At 43.1% G+C, this 24,931-nt stretch overlaps 1 protein-coding gene across 1 annotated transcript in view; it reads left to right on the plus strand.

The window, feature by feature from the left end:
- The window catches only part of bahcc1b (BAH domain and coiled-coil containing 1b), a 247,453-nt gene that overhangs the window by 221,133 nt on the left and 1,389 nt on the right, over window positions 1-24,931 (plus strand). The window contains exons 25-28 of the mRNA XM_078571020.1: window positions 9,848-9,976; window positions 17,021-17,194; window positions 22,656-23,773; window positions 24,597-24,833. Of these exons, the coding sequence (XP_078427146.1) occupies window positions 9,848-9,976; window positions 17,021-17,194; window positions 22,656-23,773; window positions 24,597-24,833 (1,658 nt within the window). The remainder of the gene's footprint in view (window positions 1-9,847; window positions 9,977-17,020; window positions 17,195-22,655; window positions 23,774-24,596; window positions 24,834-24,931) is intronic.

Genomic DNA, 24,931 nt, shown 5'->3' on the forward strand with positions numbered 1-24,931 from the left:
GAAACAAGGTTAAGGTTTCTCGGTTTAACAATGTCTCCTGGTCAGAGCACTTTTACGGTAGACGAGGATGGTATCAGCGTACCTTCATTCTTATGGTACAGCTACTGCCCACGTTGGCTGCAGATGCTCCCTTTGGAATAAAAGCACAGCCTCGGGCAACACAGCAAAATAATGACAGTCACAACAGGACTCATTCTTTGTTGCAGTTGAGGAGAAAAACTTTAATTGGATGCAAGAGCGATGTTAAGTCTTTTTATAACTCATATATTTTGTGGTGTTAACCCACCCCCATATTCCATTTGGTACGTAGGAGTAGAAATTCATCCTGGCTCCTTTTGGGCCATGAATTGGTGCTGGTGGGCAGCTGTGTCCCATCAGAAGGCCCGAAGCCTCCAGAAATTGGGCCTCAGGCCTCATTAAAAATCATTCGCCATTTTTGAGCAATATATGACTTGGAATGAGCAGGAGTAGACGATAATATTTGTCCAAAATAAAATACAATATTCTTTGCAGCCTATTATAGCAAAACTGTAATAATTTTGATAAATCACCTGATTTTTAAATGACTGCTTTGACACTGATTTGTTGCAGAGTGAGCCACAGCCTACAGAGCCTTTGTTGTTCTGCAACAAAAATAGCAAGCAAGGCTTCACCCCTAACACCCCCCACCTCCTCAACCCGTACTCCCAAGATGGGTTGCAGGCCATGCATCAGAACAGGGTAAATAATTACTGTTGAATAAAATGCTTCAAGCACACAAACTTTAGGCTAGCAACATCACGGCTGAGTAAGGAGATAGCAATGAGCAGCTGCTATTATTCATCTTAGCCCAAGTGCCTCATGTTCACTATGCCAGTGTTAGCACTGGAACTGGGCTCTCATGATCGCAAAGGGTGTACACCGAAAGTTCCATCTGAACACGTACAAAAGCTGCAGGAACCATTTTCAGCTCTTTGACTTCACTGGCTTCAGCTGAATATTTTTCTTGCTGTAAGTGATGGGGGAAAACGCAGTTTAGGAAAATCCAGGCTCAATCCAACCTTTTCCTGAGGTAACTTGACAATAACTCGGCTCCGTCAAAGTGTCAGAATTAGAGCGAATTCAGATTGATGAACCAGCTTGACAGTCACTGTTAGACGCAATCATAATCGCGCCATTCCCGGTTAAATTAAAGAAGCCGTAATTGGCTCAGCATGGATCTGTGTATCTCACTTGTATGACCAACCACTTGAGTGGAAGTCAATCTGCAACTCGACTGAAGTACAGTTTTCAAATGGCTGGAAAGAGCCAAGCACAGCCTGATTTAATTAAAGATAAGTAGAAACAGCACCTTGAGTGGTTTAAATTGGGACAATTTGAGTTTTTTTAATTAACGTATAAACGAGACAAACTCATCTCTCAGCCCAGTATAGACAGAAGCAGGCTCAAGGCGCATTCCGGCAATAATATGAACACAACATAAGATTACTCTAGAGCAGACATCCTGATTGGTAATTTTCATGTATGAGCACTTATTGCACTCAAACCATAACCCCGTGGGGTCCCATTTTAATGCGGGCATGAACACTTCATGTAAAAATAACCCACGCACACAAGTGCATTAAGCGTGTGTATGTGAGTTTCATTGATCAAAATTTCCACCCTTGTTTGTGATTTATCTTGGATATGCCTCCTTTGGTTAGTTCAGGGAGCTGCGTTAGTGCTGATAACAATTATATATCTATGACCAGGATGACAAACAGTGACCGAATAAGATAAATTCCATTTTTGTTTCAAGGACTTCCAACGTCTGCTAATGGTTCTGTCCATTTTTAATTCAATCTATGAGTTTATAGTGATCCAAGGAAGTCAGGTTCTATCATTTTGCCTGCAGTGTGTGTCCACCAAATGGGAATACATGAAATTGCAGGTAACTGAACCATGCTGGTAATTGTTTGGAGGTAGTTCATGGAGAGTGGGACTAAAGGAAATGCTCTCTGACTGGCTGGACATGGCAAGTGCTATTCTCCATGGATCTGTACTGGGACGTTCACCTTACAGCATTTAAATTGCACAATGTTCAGCACCGTTCGCGACCCCATAGATACTAAAGCAGTTTATGTCCAAATGCAGCAAGACCTAGACAATATCCAGGCTTGGGCAGACAAATGGCAAGTAACATTCACGCCACACAAGTGCCAGGCAATGACCATCTCCAACAAGAGAGAATCTAACCACGGCCCCATGACATTCAATGGCATTACCATTGCTAAATTCCCCCACGATCAACATCCTGGGGGTTACCATTGATCAGAAACTGAACTGGACTAGCCATATAAATGCTGTGGCTACAAGAGCAGGTCAGAGGCTAAGTCAGAGTAACCCACCGCCTGACTCCCCAAAGCCTGTCCACAATCTGTAAGGCATAAGTCAGGAGTGTGATGGAATATTCTCCACTTGCCTGGATGAGTGCAGCTCCAACAACACTCAAGAAGCTTGACACCATCCAGGACAAAGCAACTCGCTTGATTGACACCCCATCCACAAACATTCACTCCCTCCACAGTGTCAGCAGTGTATACCATCTACAAGATGCACTGCAGGAGCTCAGCAAGATTCCTTAGACAGCACCTTCCAAACCCACAACCACTACCGCCTAGAAGGGCAAGGGCAGCAGACACATGGGAACACCACTACGTGCAAATTCCTCTCCAAGCCACTCACCATCCTGACTTGGAAATATATCGCTGTTCCTTCAATGTCGCTGGGTCAAAATCCTTCCCTCCCTAACAGCACTGTGGTTGTACCTAAACCACATGGACTGCAGTGATTCAAGAAGGCAGCTCACCACCACCTTCTCAAGGGCAATTAGGGATGGGCAATAAATGCTGGCCTAGCCAGCGACACCCACATCCCTAGAATGAATTTTTAAAAATCAATACCTTGAAAGAAGAAATTGAAAATTGTATATCCAAATTTGCCAATTGCAGTTAGTTGTGTAATTTTTTTTATCACTCTTTTACCGGATGTGGGCATTTCTGGCTAGGTCAGCATTTATTGCCCATTCCTAATTTCCCTTGAGAAAGTGGTTGTGAGCTGCCTTCTTGAACTGCTGCAGCCTATGTAATGTAGGTACACCCACAGTGCTGTTAGGAATGGGGATCCAGGATTTTGACCCAGTGAAGGAACGTCAATATAGTTCCAAGTCAGGGCACTGTGTGACTCGGAGGGGAAATTGCAGGTGGTGGTGTTCCAATGTATCTGCTGCCCTTGTCCTTCTAGGTGGGAGAGGTCACAGGTTTGGAAGGTGCTGTCAAAGGAGCCTTGGTGAGTTTCTGCGGTGCATCTTGTAGATGGTACACACAACTGCCACCATGCATCAGTGGTGGAGGGAGTGAATGTGGAAGGTGGTGGATGGGGTGTCAATCAACTGTGCTGCTTTGTCCTGGATGGTGTCGAGCTTCTTGAAGATTGTTGGAGCTGCACCCATCCAGGCAAGAGGGGAGTATTCCATCACACTCCTGACTTGAGTCTTGTAGATGCTGGACAGGCTTTGAGGAGTCAGGAGGTGAGTTACTCTCCACAAAATTCCCAGCCTCGGACCTGCTTTTCTGGCCGCAATATTTATATGGTTAGTCCAGTTCAGTTCCTGGTCAATGGTAACCTCCAGGATGTTGATGGTGGGGGATCCAGTGATGGTAATGGCATTGAATATTAAGGGGCGATGGTTAGTTTCTCTCTTCTTGGAGATGGTCATTGCCTGGCACTTGTGTGGCGTGAATGTTACTTGCAACTTATCAGCCCAAGCTTGGATATTGTCCAGATCTGGCTGAATTTGGACATGGACTGCTTCGGTATCTGAGGAATCGCGAGTGGTTCTGAACATTGTGCAATCATCAGCGAACCTCCTCACTTCTGACCTTATGATGGAAGGAAAGTCATTGATGAAGCAGGTGAAGATAGTTGGGCCTCGGACACTACCCTGAGGAATTCCTGCAGTGATGTCCTGGGACTGAGATGATTGAATTCCATCAACCACAACCATTTTCTTTGTGTTAGGTATGGCTCCAACCAATGCAGCGTTTCTCCGCTGATTCCCATTGACTTCCGTTTTGCTAGGGCTCCTTAATGCCACACTGTGTCAAATGCAGTCTTGATGTCGAGGGCAGTCACTCTCACCTCACCTCTTGAGTTCACCCCTATTGTCCATGTTTGAACCAAGGCTGTAATGAGGTCACGAACTGAATGGCCCCAGCAGAGCCCAAACTGAGCGTCAATGAGCAGGTTATTGCTGCGTAGATGCTGTTTGACAGCCTGTCGATGACACCGTCCATCGCTTTACTGATGATTGATGGGGCGGCAATTGGCCAGTTGGATTTGTCCTGCTTTTTGAGGATCGGACATGCCTGGGCAATTTTCCACATTGCTAGGTAGATGCCAGTGTTGTAGCTGTATTGGAATAGCTTGGCTAGGGGCATGACTAATTCTAGATAGAGCACAAGTCTTCAGGACTATTGCTGGAATGATGTCAGAGCCCATAGCCTTTGCAGTATCCAGTGCCTTCAGCCATTTCTTGATATCACATGGAGTAAATCGAATTGACTGAAGACTGGCATCTGTGATGCTGGGGACCTCCGGAGGAGGAGGCTGAGATGGATCATCCACTCAGTACTTTTTGCTGAAGATGGCTGCAAATGCTTCCAGCCTTATCTTTTGCACTGATGTCCTGGGCTCCCCCATCGTTGAGGACAGGGATATTCATGGAGCCTCCTCCTCCAGTTCATTGTTTAATTGCCCACCACCATTCACAACTGGACTTGGCAGGACTGCAGACGTTTGATCTGATCCGTTGGTTGCGGGATCAGAGCGAGAAGTTACAGAGGGATGGATGTGCTGAGCAAGTGAACAAAACTGTGGCAGATGGAGTTCAGTGTGGGGAAGTGCAAGGTTATCAACTTTGGACCTGAGAAAGACAAACTGGAATATTTTCTTATTGAGGAGAGACCAGGAACTGAGGACGAGCATAAGAATTAGGATATCCATCTGCACCAATCATGAAAAGTTAGAGAACAAGCACAAAAAGTAATCAAGAAAGCTAATGGAATGTTGACCTATTGCCTCAAATTAATTGGAATACAAAAGAGAAGTGAACGTTTAGTTGTACAGAGCCTTGTTCAGACTTCATCTGGAGTATTTTGTTTAGATTCGGGCATCTCATTGCCAAGAAGGATACATTGGCCCCAGAGTACAGCGTGGGTTCATCAGCATGAAACTGTGGCCTAAATTATTATTAATGGGTTAGATTATGAGGGCAGCTTGGTTTGCATTCTCTTGAGTTTAGAAACTTGATGGGTGACCTAACTGAGGTGATTAAAATGCTTAAGAGATTCAATAGATAGAACGAGACTATTACCTATGGTGGAGAAATCCAGAACAAGGCATAGCCTTAAAATTAAAGCCCAACAGTTTAGGAGCGAGATGAGGAAATACTTTCTCAGAAAAAAGGATAGTGGAAAAACTGGAACACTCTTCCCCCAAAGATGTTGAATCGATTGAGATTTTCAAGACTGCGATTGCTGGATTTTTGTTTGGGAACAGGGTAATATGGAACAAATGGGGGTAAGTGAATTTAAGGCATAGATCAGCCGTGATTTGAATAGAATGGTAGAACAGTGCGAGGCTTGGATGACGTACTCCTGCTCCTACATTCCTATTTGTTATATATGTATTTTTTTTTTTTACAGCTGTTTTGGAGAATGTATTCTGTGATATTGTCCACTTTTCCCTGAAAACTGCAGATCAGTGCATGCCCTTGCTCACAAACCACTCTCCTGCTGTGCTGGGAGGATTAGTGTGACATGAAATCAAGCAACATTTGAGGAGTAAAAGTGGGGCGGGGGGTGGGGGGGTGGAGAAAAACCCACAGCCGGTTAACTGGAATATTTCACCAAGAGATAAGGGAGCCATGGGTCAGTTATATGGCTTTGCTACAATTGTCAGCAGAAAAAACAATATCATATAATTATCTACCGAAGGCCACTTCCATAGCCGCTGCACAAACATTTAAATTTGAATTAGTACTCCATTAAGGTGATGGATTTGTGGTGCATGCTGAATATTGCAAGCTGTGTAAATGATGCTGCTACTCACATTGAGAGAGGCGTGATGGATGTTGATAATATTGGAGTGAAGTGGAGAGAAATGCCGCTAGTATGAATGTTTGAGATGAGAACAGACTGGTCATATCAGTCACTGACGAGCTCCAAGGTCGAATGTGACTAGGGAGTGCAAGATCCAGATGTCGTTTATCAAAGCCTAGTGGGAAGTTGTGCAATTAACTCCTTCTGACTCAGGACTTTTGGCTGAAATAAAAGTAGTAGTTCAGGCAGGCAGGTATTTCTAGTCCCTTTCGATTTTTTGGGGGTTTTCTTTTTGAGAAAGACTCACTCTCAATCAACGTTTTCTTTTTTATTCTTGATAGGAAAGATGCAAAGCCTTCTGTAGAGCAGATGGAAAAGGTCACAGGTACCTCCATGACTGCCACAATTGGCCATTAGGAGGATTAATATGCCTCGGGCAAAGATAATGGGGTAGCAGTTGGACCTTGTGGCACCTGTTTTACGAATGCGCGATGGGCACAACAAGATTTAATGTTGCGGAGCAACATTCTGCGGCCCAAGGACACCTGAAAAAAGTCTAACCTGAAATTGAAATATAAACAGAAAATGCTGGAAATACTCAGCGCGTCTGGCAGCATCTGTGGAGAGAGAAACCGAGTTAATGTTTCAGGTCATTGTCGGATAAAGAGTTAATGTTAAATATGTAAATATATAGCCTACATCATCATCAGTGACATAAGATCACATGGCAAGAGCATGAAAAGAGAGAGTTCCATGTAGAGCCTCGCGCTGAGTCTGGGTTGTATGTAGTTAGCCTAATGTTCAATAAAAGATAAAGCTTACCAACAGCATTACCTGTAAGTCCAGATGCATGATGACCACATCCAAGCCCCACAGCAATGATGAGGGTCAGGACCTTTCACCAGAGCTGAGATTGTGTTGTCATTTTTCAGACATCCCTGGCAACCACCTGAAACAGGAGTCCCCTAATGAGCAGCCTAATGCCTGTTTCAGGTTTCCTCACAGAACTTTGGCAGTGATGAGTGGAAGATTCGCTCCTTCAGAGGCTGCCAACTAAAAGCCAGGTCTTTCAAAACTTTCTGTGGAACCAAGGCTGGCAGGAGTGCATCGCAGACTCGACGGTCATTGTAGTTGCTTGCTGAAGGCCCACTTCCGGGAGCTACACTCAGGCCATTGCTAGTAAGGCAAGAAGTGCAATCCCACTGCAGACCTGAGCACAAACATTTAGGCTGACGCTCTAGTGCAGTAATGAGGGAGTGCTGCACTGTCAGAGGTGCTGGCTGTCTTTAGGATGAGATGTTAAACCGAGGACCCCTCTGCTCTTTCAGGTGGATGTGAAAGGTCCTATGGCAATATTTCAAAGAAAAGGAGAGTTATCCCTGGTGTCCTGGCCAATAATTATCGCTCAGTCAGCATCACAAAAATAAACATTACTGTTTGTGGCAGATTGCACTGTGTAAATTAGCCACTTTTTACAATAGTGACTGCACTTCAAAAGTAAGGCTGTAAAGTGCTTTGGTCATGGTGGTTATGAAAGGCTTTACATATATGCAAGCCTTCCTTCCCTCCTGTCTTCCTTCCCTCCTGTCTTCCTTCCCTCCTGCTTTCCTTCCCTCCTGCTTTCCTTCCCTCCTGCTTTCCTTCCCTCCTGTCTTCCTTCCCTCCTGCTTTCCTTCCCTCCTGCTTTCCTTCGCTCCTGTCTTCCTTCCTTCCTTCCTTTCCTTTGTCCCTTCCCTTCTTTCCTTCCTTCCTGTCTTTATGAAGGAGCTGCCCCTATGGAGGAGTGTCCATCCCAATATGTTCATTTTTCTCCTCTCATTTGAGATGTGTCCCACCGAAATATATCACTTCATCTTGTGCTTTAAAGAAGAGCAGCTGAAGTGGATACACTCTTGTCAAAAGGTTGTAACTGAGGTTCAAGTGTGTAACCATCTGCTTGAGAGGCAGATGCTCAAGTGCTGGTGTAACTGGGCACATATCCTCTGGCACTCATCAACAATAACGGTCAGATTAGCTTGCTAAAAAAAAATGCCTAAAATCTGGCCATTAGTATTATTCAATCAAGCGAATTCTGGACTAGTAGTTATTAGAATCATGATGCTCATTTTATTAATTATTTGACCACAAGTTTCAGATTGACATTGATGTTTTTTACAAGTTAAAGTTAAAAGTGAGGTTGAATATTCCTAGCTTAGACCGTGCTTTTTATACAGGATAGTCCTTGAGTAATTTTCAGTTTGACAAAGGTAATTTAGCACAGGAAAGGATTGCAACAGGCATTAACTGACTCCACTGTAAAAAAAAACACAGAATTGATCAAAGTGGATTCTTAGCTGATGTCTGCACCATAACTGCAACAGGTTAAAAATAAACTCAAATCTATAGTCAATGGATTTATTTTGCGTGCAATAACTTGAAAATGTCACTTATAATTAGATCTGCATATAATTAGAGTCATGTGACCTATGCCCAACAAGAGATCGATCCAGCTGTATTTAGGGATTTTGTAAAATGTATCACCAATCAATAGCGACTGGTGTCTACAGTCAAAAGGTGTCATATCTGCACTGACTGAATACTTAATTACTCTTTAAAAAAATGCTTTCATTCCAGTTGAGCTAAAGGAATTACCATCATCACTTGTAAATGAGCACAATACCAGCCTGCCACTAAATTTAGCATTCCCAACTTAATATATATTTCTGTTTTGTGAAATACATCATTCATGATGCTGAATCAACCATCTTACGTAGTGGGATTTTGGGGAAGAAAGAAAGGCTTATATTTAAATACTGCTTTGCATGACCTCAGAATGTCCCAGAGCGTTTCACAGCCAATTAAGTACTTCTGAATTTTAGTCACTGTTGGAATTCAGGAAACGCACCAGCCAATTTGCACACAGCAAGGTCCCACAAACAGCAATGTGATAATGGCCAGATAATCTGTTTTTTAGTGATGTTGGTTGAGGGATAAATAGTGACCGAGGGAATGTCCAAGAACAGCCAAATCTTGCTATGACAAGCTAGATTGTGTTATTAAACCATTGTGGCAGATGTATGAGAGAGATCTATGGATGTAGATAGAAAGGGAATCTGTTTAAAAAAAAACAAGAAAAATCTGCTCCTTACTGCACCATTTCAGTAACTGGGAGGGAGGGAATGAAATTGGAAAGTTTTTTTTTAGAAACAGTATAACAAGTCTTTGGAACATACAGAGGACATCTCCCTCATCTCCAGGTAGTGCCGAGGATCAATGCAGTTTTGGTATTATAACACCACCTTGCAACTTGGAATTATAAATATTTATATGCTCTTAAATTAAAGATTATGTTACAAGAAAACTGTTGATGGTGTATCAGCAGTTCTTTACTTACACCACTTTCTCCCTGACTAAGTAAAGATTAGTTTAATTTTTTTTTGCTATGAATAACTTGTTTGTCTTAACATTGTACACATTGTAGGAGCCTGGATTTGAGTATGTACACAGTTAAAGGATTCTTATGCTGGAATTTACAATGATTGTGTCATGACTCATTTTAAAAAGTGGTTGCACATGTAAGATGAATATTTGAGTTGATGGCATAATGGTGGTGAATGTCACTGTTTGACTTAAACGCTGCGCATAGTTTTAACTTAGCAAAAACAACAAATGCTGAAAGCGATCATCTCTTGTTAACTGTATCCTCCCTGTAACCAGAGCCTCTCCTGTGCTTGTGTTTTCTCCAGCAGGCAGTACCAGTGAGGAGGAAGAAGAGAAGAATGAAGACGATTGTGTCACGGTGGAGTTTGACGATGGTGACGTGGGACGAATTTCTCTGTCAAATATCCGTCTCCTCCCTCCGGATTATAAAATCCAGTGTGAGTAATCCTGGGGAACAAGACTGCACTCTGGTCACAGAGTGTTTGCGCACAAAGATGTTTATGAACTTCTGGAATCTCTCAAATATCTAACACTGAAGAAATTTTTTTGGCAATTCTGAATTTATTGGCTGGGTTTTACGCTACCCCGCTGGTGTGTTTGAAGGCGAGTGAGCTTGTAAAATGCAGTATGGGGCCAGCCCACCCCCAACCTGCCTCCCATTTTACAGGGGGTGGTGGAGGCGTCAGGCAGCCAACTCGCCCTTGGGTCTTTTGAGGCCCTTAAGTGGCCACTCAATTAATGGCCACTTAAGTGCCTCATCCTGCCCCACTGCTCTTTTACCCATGGCGGGGGAGGCCCACTCCAAGCGGGTAGCCCAGCAGCTTTTGGTGGGTGTTGTAAGGGTGGCCGAGTTTTGCTGTTAATAGAGTTGATGAGGTAGCCCGCGCTACTCTGCTATCGGCTTCTACAGATCATGTGATCTTTCCTAACAAGTATTATTCTTAAAGATATATCACACACTAAATAAAATCATAATTACTACGTTCCTCCTTCTTTAACTCGGCTATACATATCATATTTACACCGGGTAAGGAATTTACAAGTTCAGTCTTTCAGGTGGTTTCCTGGCATGTGTGGAACGTCTCAGCTCCACAACTTCAGATTCTTTTCTGGAGTTGCCTGAACATCGGGTGCTTCAGTGGGCACTTGCAGTTCTGTGTCCTCAACTCTTACAGGAACATTAGACATGTCAGTCCTGGGTTGAGTGTCCTCAACAGGAAGCGCAGACCCAGTCATGGTCACTGGTGCAAACAAATCTTGGCGATTTGTCTCTCTCTTTTAAATGGTCCACATGTTTCCATATGATCCAGTCTCCACCTCCATGTGGTAAGATAGAGGTCCAGTCACTGCTTATTTCACTCGGTAACCACTTTGGTCCTTCCCCGATGTTTTTCACGTAGACTGGTTCTCCCACGGTAAGTTTCCTCTCATGACTATGTCTAGTTTTCTGGCTTCCCTGACTCCTTTCCACCTTCCCCTCTAAATTCGGCATTATTAAGTTCAATCTCATCCTGAGACACCGTTTCCAACAATGACCTCGCAGGTGTGACACCTGTTGTTATGTGAGGGGTAGTCCTGTAATGAAAAAGAAAGCGTGCCAGTTTGGTTGCTAAGAAATTGCCAGTTGGCTTTGTCATGCCTGCCTTGAACATTTGAACCACCCTTTCGGCCAGTCCATTTGAGGAAAGGCAATCCAGTGCAGTTTTTACATGAGTGATACTGTTGAGGCTGATAAACTGTTGAAACTCAGCACTTGGAAACAACTACTTCTGGTAGTCCATGAATGGCAAAATCTTGACGTAGTTTCTCAATTGCAGCAGCCGATGTTGGTGACTTCACCTCATATACGTCCAACCATTTTGAATGGGCATCAATAATGAGCAAAAACATTGTTCCCAGGAAAGGCCCTACATAGTCAATGTGTAACCCCACCCAGGGTCTACCTGGCCACTCCCAAGGGCATAACGGAACTGTCACTGGCAACTTTTGCAGTTGCTGACATTGCACACAGTGCTTTACTAAACTCTCCATTTCACCATCCATCCCAGGCCACCATAGATAGCTGCGTGCTATGGTCTTCATTTGGGAAATTCCTGGATGGGCTCTGTGTAGCTCAATTAAAAGTGGCTCCCTTCCCTTTGGAGGAACCATCACTCGTGCTCCCCACAATAAGATGCCAACCTGACTGGTTATTTCATGTCTTCTGTTGAAGTGCGGTTTCATTTCATCAGATACGGGCTCCTGTGACCAACCATGCAGCACTTGTTCTCATGTTTGAGATAGGACTGGGTTCCGACTTGTCCAGTCTCTGATCTGTTGAGTACATACCGGCCAGGAATCTAAGAAATTTAACAGTAAAACAAGTTCCTGTGGAACGGGGATGTGCTCACCATTTTCTTGTAAAGGCAAAGGACTAAGGGCATCAGCGTTTGCGATTTGATTGCCAGGTCTATGTACGAAAGTGTATTCGTATGCTGCCAGAATTAAAGCCCATCATTGTATTCTTGCTGAGGCTGTTGGTGGTATAGCCTCATCCTCATTAAACAATCCTAGCAATGGTTTGTGGTCTGAAACAATTGTAAAATGGCGTCTGTGTATGTACTGGTGAAATTTCTCAATGGGCAATATACCAATATACACAATGGCAATCGTGTATATTGGTACAACCCTTTGTGGGTATTAATTGTGACAAATTCCCAGGAGGCATTATCCAACTTTAGCTGTTGATAAGCATGACACATGTCAAGCTTTGTGTAGGTGGCCCCTCCTGCCAGCTTGCCATACTGGTATTTGATTTTTGCAATGGGGTGTCTGTCTATCTTAGCTACTTTATTAACCGTCAATTTGTAGCCTCCACAAATTCGGACGTATCGGTTGAGTTTAAGGTCAGGGACTAGGTGTTGCCCATTCTGAGAACTGCACAGGTCGTTTAACACCCAGTTTCTCTAATCTGTCTAGTTCTGTGTCGACCTATTCTCACAGGGCACATGGTACCAGCCTCGCCTTCCTGAAGCGAGGGTTTGCTTCTGGACCCACATGAATCTTTGGCTGCAGCCCCTGGATTTTCCCAAGTTTGTCCTTGAAGGTGGTGGCGTACTTTCGAAGTAGCTCTGGTAGCCCACTTGCTCTCAACTGAAAAATTTCAGCCCATTTTAATTTAATTCCCTTTAACCAATTTTGCCCCAGGAGGCTTGGCCCCTCACCTGCTACCACCATCAAGGGTAGCTTTGCTGATTGGCTTCCACAATGGATAGTTACTCTGTTAATGCCTTTTACTCGAATGTCTTCATCAGTATATGTTTTGAGCTTAATTGATGTTCACTATTATTCAGATATCTGAAGGTATGTTTTCCAATTACTGTAGTGGAAGCTCCCGTGTCCACTTCCATTCTAACAGGTTTGCCATTTACTTGCATTGCGACGAATATTGGTTCTGTCTTTCCAACTTTCACATTAAACGAGTAAATGTCTGAAATTGTTGTTTCAGGCTCTTCTACCTGGGCTTCTTCTTTTGTTTACAAGCCTGCTTGAATCTTTCCTTGCACTACCTCATTATATTTCCATTTCTGTGACATTATGAGCATTCGATTTTTTTAAACTGCCGATCGCTAAAAGACTTTGTCTTTCCACATCTGTTAAAATTCTTCTTCGATTTTGCCGCTAAGTTATTTTTCTATATTCTTCGGCTAGCGGGGGCCGTTTCCTGCTTCCCGGCGGGGTCTTGCATTTTCACACCCTTTTTGGCTGGGGTTTCCCGCCCAATGTGGAGGATGGCGCCATTTTGCACACCCTGTATTGCTTTTGAATCTCTTACTGTAGTTTCCATGGCCAGCGCTATCTCTAGTGTCTTCTTGAAATCCACATTCACTTTGGACAATAATCTTTTCTGAATAGTGTCCTCTTTCACACCACACACTAAACAATCACTGAGCATGTCATTTTGAGTCATACCAAGCTCACAATATTCCATTAGCTGCATCAAATTTGCCACATAGCATGCAATTGTCTCACCTGGATCTCTATTTCTTGATGTAATCCTGAACCTCTGCACTGTGACTGAGGGCTTTGGTTGAAAATGACCTTTCATGAGGTCCACCAATTCATCGAAATATTTTTGAATCTGGGGCACTGGGTGCCGTTAAACTTCAAATCAAACCGTAGATTTTGCTCCCACATATACTTAAGAGGATCGCTCACCTCCTCTCTTCCCCCGTAATCTCGATCGCTTAGAAAAAAGAACGTGGGGCGTTCTATGTATTGGGACCAATCATTTGCGGCTGGTTCAAAAGGATCAATTCTCCCAAATTGTGGTGTTTTGAGAGGGGATAACTTCTTCAATTCTAACGGAGCTTTCTACTTACAATCGCTGGGCTAGATACAGTGCTCATTTCTTTTTAACTTGATTGCTCTGTTCAATCCTGTTTTATCCTCATCACCAGTTTGTTGTAAGGATGGCCGAGTTGTGCTATTAATGATAGAGTTGATCTGCAGACACTTCTTAAGTGGAAACATTAAGTTTATTTACGATATACTCAGCAGCAACTAAATGCGTGCTTTCAACTCCAACTCTATCTCTGCACTGTCTGCTGAGGTAGCCCATGCTACTCTCCTATTGGTTTCTACAGATCATGTGATCTTTCCTAACAAGCATTATTCTTAAAGGTACATTACACACTAAATAAAACCATAATTATTACACTGGGCGAGCTGGTGTCAGTCAAGTAGGGGGAACATCCTTTGGAGGTTCCTTGTGCCAATTGGAGGCACCGCCTCTGAGCTCATTACCACCCCCAGCCCTCTGCATGGCCTCTCAAACCCAGGCCCCCACCCCCTCATCCCCACCACTCTGGGGCCAGTCAGGGGCCGCAAACACCGGTCTTCACTTCAGTCTGGCCTCCATAACCTCCTCTTCTTCAGGGACTGGCTGTAGTCACAGTAGTGGCCACTGCTGGAACCTGGCGCCTGAGTCTGGGGGTGGAAGTCACGCCTTGAGCCAATTAATGCCCTGCCCAGCGCTAAGTGGCTGCAGGGCAGCTGTTTTATTTGTGGGCGGGCTCCCAACCAACCTTTTCGTCTAGGGGAGCGGTGGGGAGCCAAGGAACATGGCACCCTATAAAATCCAGCCCTATGTGTTTCTGAAATCTAGCCAAAGACCAACAAAGTATTATTTAGCTGCTTCACAAAAATGTTATTTTATACTGAAAGATGGAATCAACACAACCAAGAAATATTACTGCACAGGCTCTTTATACAAGTTTTTTCTTTTTCTCTCTAGTTTTCTCTCCTCTCTCTTGACAGTGCCGACTTCCCTCTCGATAGGTGGTAGCTACACTCTGATCCCTTTCCCAGTAATCAGTATTTATGTGCAACCTACAACAGCGGTTGTTCACAGACTATTGGAGCATGGGGGAGGATCACCCTGAATGCAAACCTTTGCAGTTCCAGCAGGGAGCACAGGATAGTGGTTAGGAACAGGAACCTTGATCAGCTTGTCACTGTTCAAAAATCAATGGTCGATCATTTAAAACAGAGATAAAGAGAAGGTTTTTCTGAGGGTTGTGAGTCTTTGAAACTCTCTTCCTCAAAATGCAGCCTTTGAATATCTTTAAGGCAGAGCTAGATAGATTCTTGATTAACAAGGGGGTGAAAGGCTATTAGGGGTAGGCGGGAATGTGGGGTTGAGGTTATAATCAGATCAGCCATGATCTTATTGGATGGTGGAGCAAGCTTGAAGGGCTGAGTGGCCTTACTCCTGCTCCTAATTCCTATGTTTGTATGCTCTAACTTAGAGGGCAGCATTAATTCTAGTACAACTACCACCATCCAGGCTGAGGCCAGTGACTCAGAACAGATCCCAAATTGAATCTGGGACCTAATCAAGCTATGTGGCTCAGGGACAGTGATTTTTAAAAAAATCTTTTAACCATCATGTTAGCCTTTACCATATACTTTGAAAGACACCCCCTGAATTTTAAAGAGCCAATGTGAAGAAATACCATCCCCAGATGCAGATGCAGACGGTAACTTACCTGCAAGAAGCAAATGGGAGACTCATTCACATGTATGAAGAGCCATAATTCATGACTGCTAAAGGGTGTGTGCGTGTCTGTGTGTGTCTGTGTGTGTGTGTTTGTCTGTGTGCGTTTGTGTGTGTTGTGTTTGTGTGTGTGTTGTGTTTGTGTGTGTGTGTGTTTGTGTGTGTGTGCCTGTGTGTGTGTTGTGTTTGTGTGTATGTGTGTGTGTGTGTGCCTGTGTGTGTGTGCGCCTGTGTGTGTGTGTCTGTGTGTGTGTCTGTATGTGTTTGTGTGTCTGTGTGTGTTGTGCCTGTGTGTGTGTTGTGTTTGTGTGTGTGTGTGTTTTATGCCTCATTCAACCGAGTAAAAGATCACCTGTTTCCCACTCCCCAGTGACTTAATTATTTTTGCTTGTTGAAATATTGTAAAAAAAATCCATTATTTAGAGAATATAAAAATGTATCATGCACTTATGAGCTGTTCAAATCATGTTTGCTTAGTGCATTGTTTAATATACTGATGAGTACAGCACTGATATTAAAATATGACGATAATGCACATTAGGTAATAAAGTTGTAAAATTAATCCTCTTTAATGATCCGAATCGGAATTTCTTTTCTAGTTTTCTCTATCCCCATCTCCCTTCCCTCGCTAAAGCACTAATTCCTTGCTAGAGTAGGGTTTCATGGATGCTGGGCGTCCACAGATAATTCACTCGTATAGTCAGTCGCCATGTAGGAACCTAAGCCATGCTTATCAACAGGCTAATTGACCTTGAACTGCATTATTACAAAACCCAGTGCTATCCTCGTGCTTATTTTTTTCCCAACGGGCCACAGTAGATGTGATGAGGCACAGGAAACATGTCTGATTTCCCCGTCAGGCCCGAGGAAACCTGAGGCCATTTTCTGCTGGCACTCTGACAGCATAGATCAGCAGCTGAATCTGGGAGCTGTTAATCTGTATACATTATTCGTGGTTATGTGTCATTCTCTGAAGTTTTGTCAATCTAGAGTTGAATTAGCATTCTAGGTTGGTTTGAGGTGCTGAGTTAGTTTGGGCACTGGGTTTCCAAGGTTAGTTTGGATGTTGGATTAGATTGGGCTGTTGGATTGGTTTCAGCACTGGATTTCGGAGGCGTGCTGGGTTAGTTTGGGTACTAGGTTGGCTTCGGGTACTGAGTTTCCAAAAGGTGCTTGTTAGTTTGGATCCTGAGCTAGTTTAGGTTTCCAAGAGCTGTTGGGCTAGTTTCTAAAGGAATATATCAGACATTAGGTTTACTTAGAAGATAGAACATGTACACAGCCGGCTTGTTCCTTTTAGATTGAAAAATAAAACTACATTCCTTTAAATTCCAATGATCTTAAATTCAGGCTTCCAGGGGTAGGCAATAGAACTGCAGAAGCATCGAAAGCAAAATTTAAAAAAGGCAACTAGCACATTTCAACAGACATCTTTTTTTTACAGGTACAGAACCTTCCCCTGCATTGCTGGTATCCAATGGGAGACTTCGAGTTAGGAGATTGCCCAGTGAAAAGCGAGAAGGTGCAGAAAGCAGCCAGAACCATACACTGGATGGAAAAAATGCGTCAGAATTGAGCAAAAACCCTGGCAAAAAGGCTTCAGTAAAAGGGAAAGCTGGTGGGTTTATCTTTGCTCAGCGTTTATCTCATTGTTAGACTCGTGCGACAGCACTATATTTTCACTCCCTCCTCCTTGTTTGTGTAGTTTCCTTATACCATAGGCTGTTAGGAACTTGGATCATCAGCGTAATTTCTTAATTCATTGCAGCAAGCAAACAAACAGTCTCTTCTTCACAAGAGATTCTGGCCATTGACTTGCTGCGACATAGGTTTTAAGACCGCGTTACAAATTGCAGAATTTGTGGACCAGTTCTAAAGCTTGTTGACAACCGATTGATGAGTTTACTTTTTCTAGGAAATTATATCCTTAAGAAAGGCATGTCAAGAGATTCTCTATTTCAACAATTCTAGTAGATAATGGTTCTGTGCACAGGGCATCAAATGGTAATATTGGTGTTTAAAGGCATTTGAAAGAGAAAATTCCATTACCGTATATACTCATGTAACAGTTGAATTTTTGAGACCAATTTTTTAAGCTAAAAATCATGGGGTCAGCTTTTAAACAGGTAATGTTTTCGAGGGGTTGACATGTGTGTTTGACTTAGGCACAAAAAATACCATTGCAATGGAAGAAAGTAAAAGCTAACAATGCTAAAGAATTCATATTAATTATCATTCATAATCTGATCACCTTAATAATTCGAATGAATAAAAACAAAATTTAGTTGTAGAAATGTTTTCGGCATTTACTGACCGGCGCTCATTTTCATTAGCGTTTATACATTTACACTGAAATCGAATCATTAACATCTCCAGGATTATATTTTGCTTCTGAAATTTTTGTGCTTTGATCCCTGAAAAGCTAGGATCGACTTTTACACAAGGCGTTTGGGGGGAAAAAAAACTCACCCAAAAATAACAGGGTCAACTTTTACACGAGTGTGGTATTTCCTGCACTAAGCCAGGTTAGGAGCGTTATCATGTGGCGTTTTCCCATTTACGGCACCAACTTGTCAAAATGAAGCATTCCTAAGTCAAGAATATCCCGCTCTGATGCAGAGTAAAGCTTCCTTTGCCTCACCTTGAACCTCAACAGATTTCCATTCCCCGCATCTGAGTGAGATTGCCAAATTAGGAACAGAAATGTGCTGCAGGCCAATCACCTCTAAGAGGACTGAAACTACCCCAGAGTTTCACGTAGGGCTCTTACAACAATCAGTCAGAAGAGATTTTCATCTCATCATTCTAGCCAGGATTTGAACTCGGCTGCCTAAGGTAAAACACCTGCGTCTAATCTACTGCACCACCCAGTCCTCTGAAAGAGAAAAGCTTAATAGTAGCTAAACTGTAACCCAAGCCCTCTATTAGTTACATAAGTTTGTTCAAAAAAGTTGGATTCTTTTTAAAAGTCCAACCGCACTCATTACCATTTGAGTTCTTCTGCCAATTAAGGAGGTGACAACATTATGACATGCAGTAATTCACAATCTATAATATTTGCTGTGATTCTGTTATAACTATTAGCAGACCAAAAGCAGATTAGTAAGTACGTCCACAGTGAAACCATTTTTTTCTAAAGAGAGAGAGGCAGCGTTTAAATATGCAGTCAGCAACACGCGAACTTGGCCGTTTCTTGAATTTTGTAAAGTTATTACTGGGCCAGCAACAAGTCAGTTCACAGCGGAACTAGTAAAGTGTAAACAAAGAGCTGGAATTGCGTTGGGGTTTCTACAATGGAGTGGAATCAAATCAGACAACAGACCTGACAAAATCATTGTGGGGAAGGAAGTAACAAATCTTCTTCTGGCTGTGTGCATGATTCACTTCATTGCTTTGGCCAGCACAGCAGATAATGTTCAGTTTATACAGACGGCTCTGCAAAGCTTCACTCTGACTCTGTGTATACAGCAAGGCTATTTCAGCAGTCAAACAACTGCAATAAATGTAAATTAAGTCAAGGTTGTAAGAGGAAGTTGGCTTGAGTATGCAACAAAAGGGAATAGCCACTCCTACACTCACTACTACAGGCCAAGCTGGCTGAGAGCAACAAACAGGCAGTAGCAGTAGTGCCTGGAAAAAGCAGATGAAAGGATGGCTCAGTATTAAATGCACTTTCAGTTTCCATGTAGGCAAACAAATATAATTGAACGGTTAAAGGGGCCTTATAGTATTAAATGTGGCATTCAGTTGGCCGATGTGCTATTATGAATGAAAAATAGTTTCTGCTGTTGTCCATCAATTGACATGAGCTAGCAATAGCCTTCCATAAATGATGGTGGACAATAGAATAGCAACTCCTTTACAATGACATCACAAAAAAACAGATAGTTGCAAATCACAGCTGTGCTCAGTATGTGCATAGTCACACAATGTGGAAATCCCATGATAGTTGTTTAGTACTTCCCTCCCATTGTGATTCATGTAAAGCAGGCGAGTCCTACCCTGCTCCAGGATGTGCCTCCATTAATGTTTTTTTTACCAAGTTGCGTACAGAGTAAAAATGAAAGCTCACAAATCTGGTTTATTTGCAATACAAACAAACCAGTTTCTTCGCTTTCTTTCCAGAACAAACTCATGCTGCACTGCCAGCTATTCAGTGACTCACAATGCAATATATAGTCTTAATGTTACAAATTCACACGGCTGCCTTCTTAGGGCCCGAACGAGGCTAATAGGCCCTGATTTTGACCTGATCTGTGCCATTTGGCAGCAGTGCCAGTTACAAACTCATCCCACTGCTCCAGAAATAAAGCCTGGAGTATTTTACCTCCTCCGCTTGACGAGTCTGGGTGGGAAGGTGCTGGGAAGCAACAGAGAGTTGGGTGGTCCATAGAACAGCCCACCTGCCAACAGTAGATGAGTGGTGGGATTGGTGCCAGGCCATCCTGCAGCCAGCAGGAGAATCATTTCTGTTGAGGCTGAGAAAAATGATCTTGCTGCTCAAGGCCCTAACAAGAAAAGTAATTTTTTTTTTAAACTTAAATTTTGGGGGCCTTTCTAACCCCGGTCCTGTTATCCATCAGGATAGCCTGACAACAAACTTACGGCTTCTTCCCACTTAATCACCATATCACCATCAACCCCAACTCCTCCACCACCACCACCACCCCCCACCCCCGCCCGGACCCCTGTCGCCCACCCACCTTTCAGTTGGGTCCTGATGCCTTCACCAAAAATCAGGCATGCAGAGGTCTATAAGGACCCCGCCAGCTATTTGGTAGGGTGGCCTGGCTGCCTGCTCAGGAGAGCAGTGGAAATTCCAAACCAGCAAGTCCAGGGAGCAAAAATAACTTTGACAATTTTAACTGCCCACCTACCTAGTTGCCCCCTGAAGAGTTGACCCCTATGTCTCTAGCTTCCTAATCAGCCCCATCTACAATTGGTTATGTGTAGTTTTACCGTAGAAAGAACAATTTGTCAAATTGGACATGTTCTCACTTCTAATATTTGGATTATAATGAGAAGAACATCAGTTCTTAGCAATACGCTATTCATACATGTTTACACATGGCTATGTGTAAGGGCCAAATTGTATCACAAGCAGGTAAATCACCACTTCACTATTGCTTTCGCACAACAAATGCAGCTGTGCCTTGTTTTAAGTAGTTCCGAATAGAATAATTTTGTTATTAAGTAGTTAAAAAATTACTACCCATTTATTCATTTCAGATAGCACCCCATTATAAAATAGTTGTGAACTAGGTGCAAAAGTTTTTTGTAATTGTCTGCATAGTTACTGGCTGGGATGATCAATGAAAGGGCTGTTCCCCCCAATCTCTAGAACTTCTGGCTTAGGTTTTAGTCTCCCCACCCCCACCTTGGTACCTGCTGTTGGCTTAGGTTTTGGCTGCAACCAGGAGGATAATTAGCACAGGCAAGCTGGTCATTTTAAGGGTTAAAACAAACTAACATGAGTCAGCATAGGAGAAATTGATCTCGCAAAAATTTGCCGACTATATATTGGGGATACATTTTGTAGCTTTATTTTAGAGCAATCAGAAAAAACAAAATCTGTCCTGTTTGGTTCTTTGCTACATCACCAGGTACATAGATTTATTCACATTGTGTTTTGTTTATTTCATGTTTATCTTAATGTATTAATGCCAACAATCTTGAGTTGGGAATGCATCTCCTGATATTACATACATTTAACTTAGAACATAAGAAATAGGAGCAGGAATAAGCCATTCGGCCGCTCAAGCCTGCCCCACTATTCAATAAGATCATGGCTGATCTGCCCCAGGCCTCAACTCCTCTTTTGTGCCAGCTCCTCATAGCCCTCAACTCCCCACTATTTCAAAAATCTATCCACCTCCTCTTTAAATACTTGCAGTAATCTAATCTCCACAACTCTCTGAGGTAGAGAATTCCAGACATTCACTACCCTCTGAGAGAAGAAATTCCTTCGCATCTCAGTGTTAAATGAGTGTCCCCTTATTCTGTAACTATGTCCCCTAGTTCGAGATTCCCCCACTAGTGGAAACATCTTCTTAACATCTACCCTGTCAAGCCCCCTCAGAATCTTGTACTTTTGAATAAGATCACCCCTCATTCTTCTAAACTCTAATGGAGAAATGCCTAACCTGTTTAGCCTTTCTTGATAAGTCGCCCCTTCATCCCAGGAATCAGCCTAGTGAATCTCTTTTAAACTGCCTCCAATGCCAGTATATACTTTCTTAAATACGGGAACCAAAACTGTACACAGTACTCCAGGTGTGGCCTCACCAACACCCTGTACAGTTGTAACAGGACTTCCCTATTGCTTCAATATAAGTGGTTTTGACTTAAGTAGTGGTTTCCAGGAGGGTATCGGTTACTTAAAATGGGGTATTCCTGTATCCCGTTTATGTTTTACTCACACCTTAGGACTGAAACCACCCATGTACTCTGGCCCGAGACTCAGACCATAGTCCTTCAGCAGCTGAGAGCGGAGAAGTATGAGGGTCTTTTGTGCTCATCAGGGTATATCGACTAACATGGGTGTGATATATTCTCCATGGTGTGAACAGGAACGCGTAGGGCTTCCTAGACCCCATAGACAATTTGCGGCTGGGTCGCCATTATGGGCCATTTATTTTAGCACGAACAGCTGCTGGTTGGAAAACCATTTGCCTTAAGCCTAACCTATATCAAGTGTTAAGGGGATGATTGTGCATTTCCAGCCTAAAAACTAGTGAACCAGTTACTAGCCTCTTAACAAGTTTTCAAATTAACATTTTAAAATATTAAATGCCTCACAATATTATTTTTCATATTTTTATCTAAGTGATTACAGCAGCTCAGTGGAAAATGGGGCTTGCAGACTGTAGCAAGGCCTATTTATCAGGAAACATAAGATCTATAAATAATTACAGGATTAATAGTGTAAAGGATCATGAATGTGCGGTGATACTTTTTAAAGAACAGGTAATGTATCTATCTAATTTGTGCAGAGGGATGATTGATCACCTTGCAGTAAAATGATCTGATTCTCAATCGAAATTATACAAGAATAATTCTTTGCTTTCTTTCTGGAAAAGGAAAAGGAGTTTTAAACTCTGAGGTATCAACGTTGTTGAAAGCAGGACATATGCTCAGTAAAAAGACCGATGCACTGATAAATTGGCCAGGAATCGTCCAGACAAAGAAAAGGAACTCCAATAAGAGCACCGCTGCTTTAGGAAACCTGTTTCAGTTAAACGGAAGTGCAAAGAGGATAAAGGGTAAAGATCGGTTCCTTCCAGTGCAAGGCCTTCCTCCCCCTGTATTCAGTGGTGGTTTCGAAGTCGACTCCTTCAGCAGCATCGCCAACACCTTTGCAGCCTTTGGAAGCAGTTCAAGTCTCGCGCCAAACTCTAAGGCCCTAAAGTACAGAAGGGTGGAAAAAATGGACATGTCAGTTCCAAAAGGTGGGAAGAGAAAAGCAGGGACAGAATACCTCGTGAAATTAGATCACGAAGGTGTGACATCTCCGAAAACAAAAAACGGAAAAGCCTTGCTGATGGGCGAGAAGGAATTTGGAGGGAAAGTTGCTGCTGGCTACTCCCAGCTATGCAAAGAGCGAAATGGAAGGATAGAACTTCTAAAAGGAAAGCACGCTCAACTTCAAAACCTTCCTATGAGCTTAGCAATGAATGAGTACACTGGTCAATCAGAGTTTGGCATGGATTGTGACAGTGACAGCCATAGTTCGTACTCTGATGACGAGGATGAAAATAGAAACTTGCAACAGAGTGTCACTTCGAGATTTATGTCTAGGCTGTCTGTCTCTTCTTCATCTTCTGCATCTTCATCATCTTCAACATCTGGTTCTACCTCCACTTCCAGCTTGTGTTCATCAGACAATGATGACTCATCATACAGCTCTGATGATGACTCAGCGGTCTTGCTTCAAACTTGTATGACGCACCCTGTGCCTGCAATGCTGACCCCCTCAGATCCGCGACAGACAGAGCCAAAAATGTCATCGCCCTCCTTTTCAGTCAAGTCAGTGATGCCTGCTAATAAGATCAAATTAAAGAGACAGGAAGAATTCCGACTTCAAAAGGCCAAGGAGCTGTCAAAGAGACAGAGATTACCATCTGTAGAAAATCGCCCCAAAATCTCCTCCTTTCTTCCAGCACGACAGCTCTGGAAATGGTCTGGGAAGCCAACTCAGGTAGGCTTCAGCAACATTTATAATGCTGCTACTAATCCCACCCCTCCCCAGGCAGTGATGTGTAAAGGGATGCAAGGAGCAAGACCTTTCAAGTCAATCTTCTTGTTCCCTCCATCCAGGAGGGCAACCGAACAGGAACAGTTTTATCAATAATGTCATTCTTAGATGGGCCAATAGTCAAACATATTAAAATTGACTGAACCGTATAGTCACACTTTTCCCTCATCTCCCTCCCTAGGGGCTGGATGAGAATTTTAAAATTAGGATGCTGCTTGACCAGGGGCCAATATAGGTCAGTGAATACAGGGGTGATAGGACTTGGTGTGAGTTAAGACACAGGCAGTTTTCGATGACGTCAAGTTTATGGAGGGTAGAATGCGGGAGACCAGCCTGGAGTGTATTTGGATAGTCAAGTCTAGGAGGTGACGAAGGTATGAATGAGGGAGCCTTAGGAATCAAGCTGGGTAATTGGAGCTTTTATTACCAAGCAGAATGAAACAGGTGGCAGTGAATCAGCAGCCCAATTTACATCTCATCCCATTGCCTTTCCAATTGAAGTCAGTGGGATAGACAAAGTAGCATCGTGTGAAGCAGGAAGGCAATTAACTATCATCCACTTTTCTCTCAGTTATAAAAATGCAAATTATCCCAAGGGGGCGAAAATGAAAAACAAAGGGAAGGTGATACTGTAGTCCTGCAGCACTTGAATAAGATTAGCAAAGTCATTGACCTTTCTCGTTCCACAGATGCTGCCCGACTGCTGAGTGTTTCCAGCGTTTCCTGTTCTTATTTCATAACCAAGCCTGATTTTTTTTTTCCACAGAGACGAGGGATGAAAGGAAAAGCAAAAAAACTTTACTACAAAGCCATTGTGAGAGGGAAGGAGACAATCTGCGTTGGCGATTGTGCTGTGTTCCTCTCCGTTGGACGCCCAAATCTTCCGTACATTGGCCGGATTGAAAGCATGTGGGAATCATGGGGAAGCAACATGGTGGTTAAAGTGAAATGGTTTTATCATCCTGAGGAAACAAAATTGGGCAAAAAATGCAATGATGGCAAGGTGAGACTTAATAACAGTCAGACCGTGTTTCTAATGTGACACTCGGTTTCCTATAGTATAAACCCAGGGTTAAAGTCTTGAATCCATCATTTTTGTGC

This window comes from Cetorhinus maximus, chromosome 24 (assembly GCF_964194155.1).
Source record: "Cetorhinus maximus chromosome 24, sCetMax3.hap1.1, whole genome shotgun sequence".
Taxonomy (NCBI): Eukaryota; Metazoa; Chordata; class Chondrichthyes; order Lamniformes; family Cetorhinidae; genus Cetorhinus; species Cetorhinus maximus.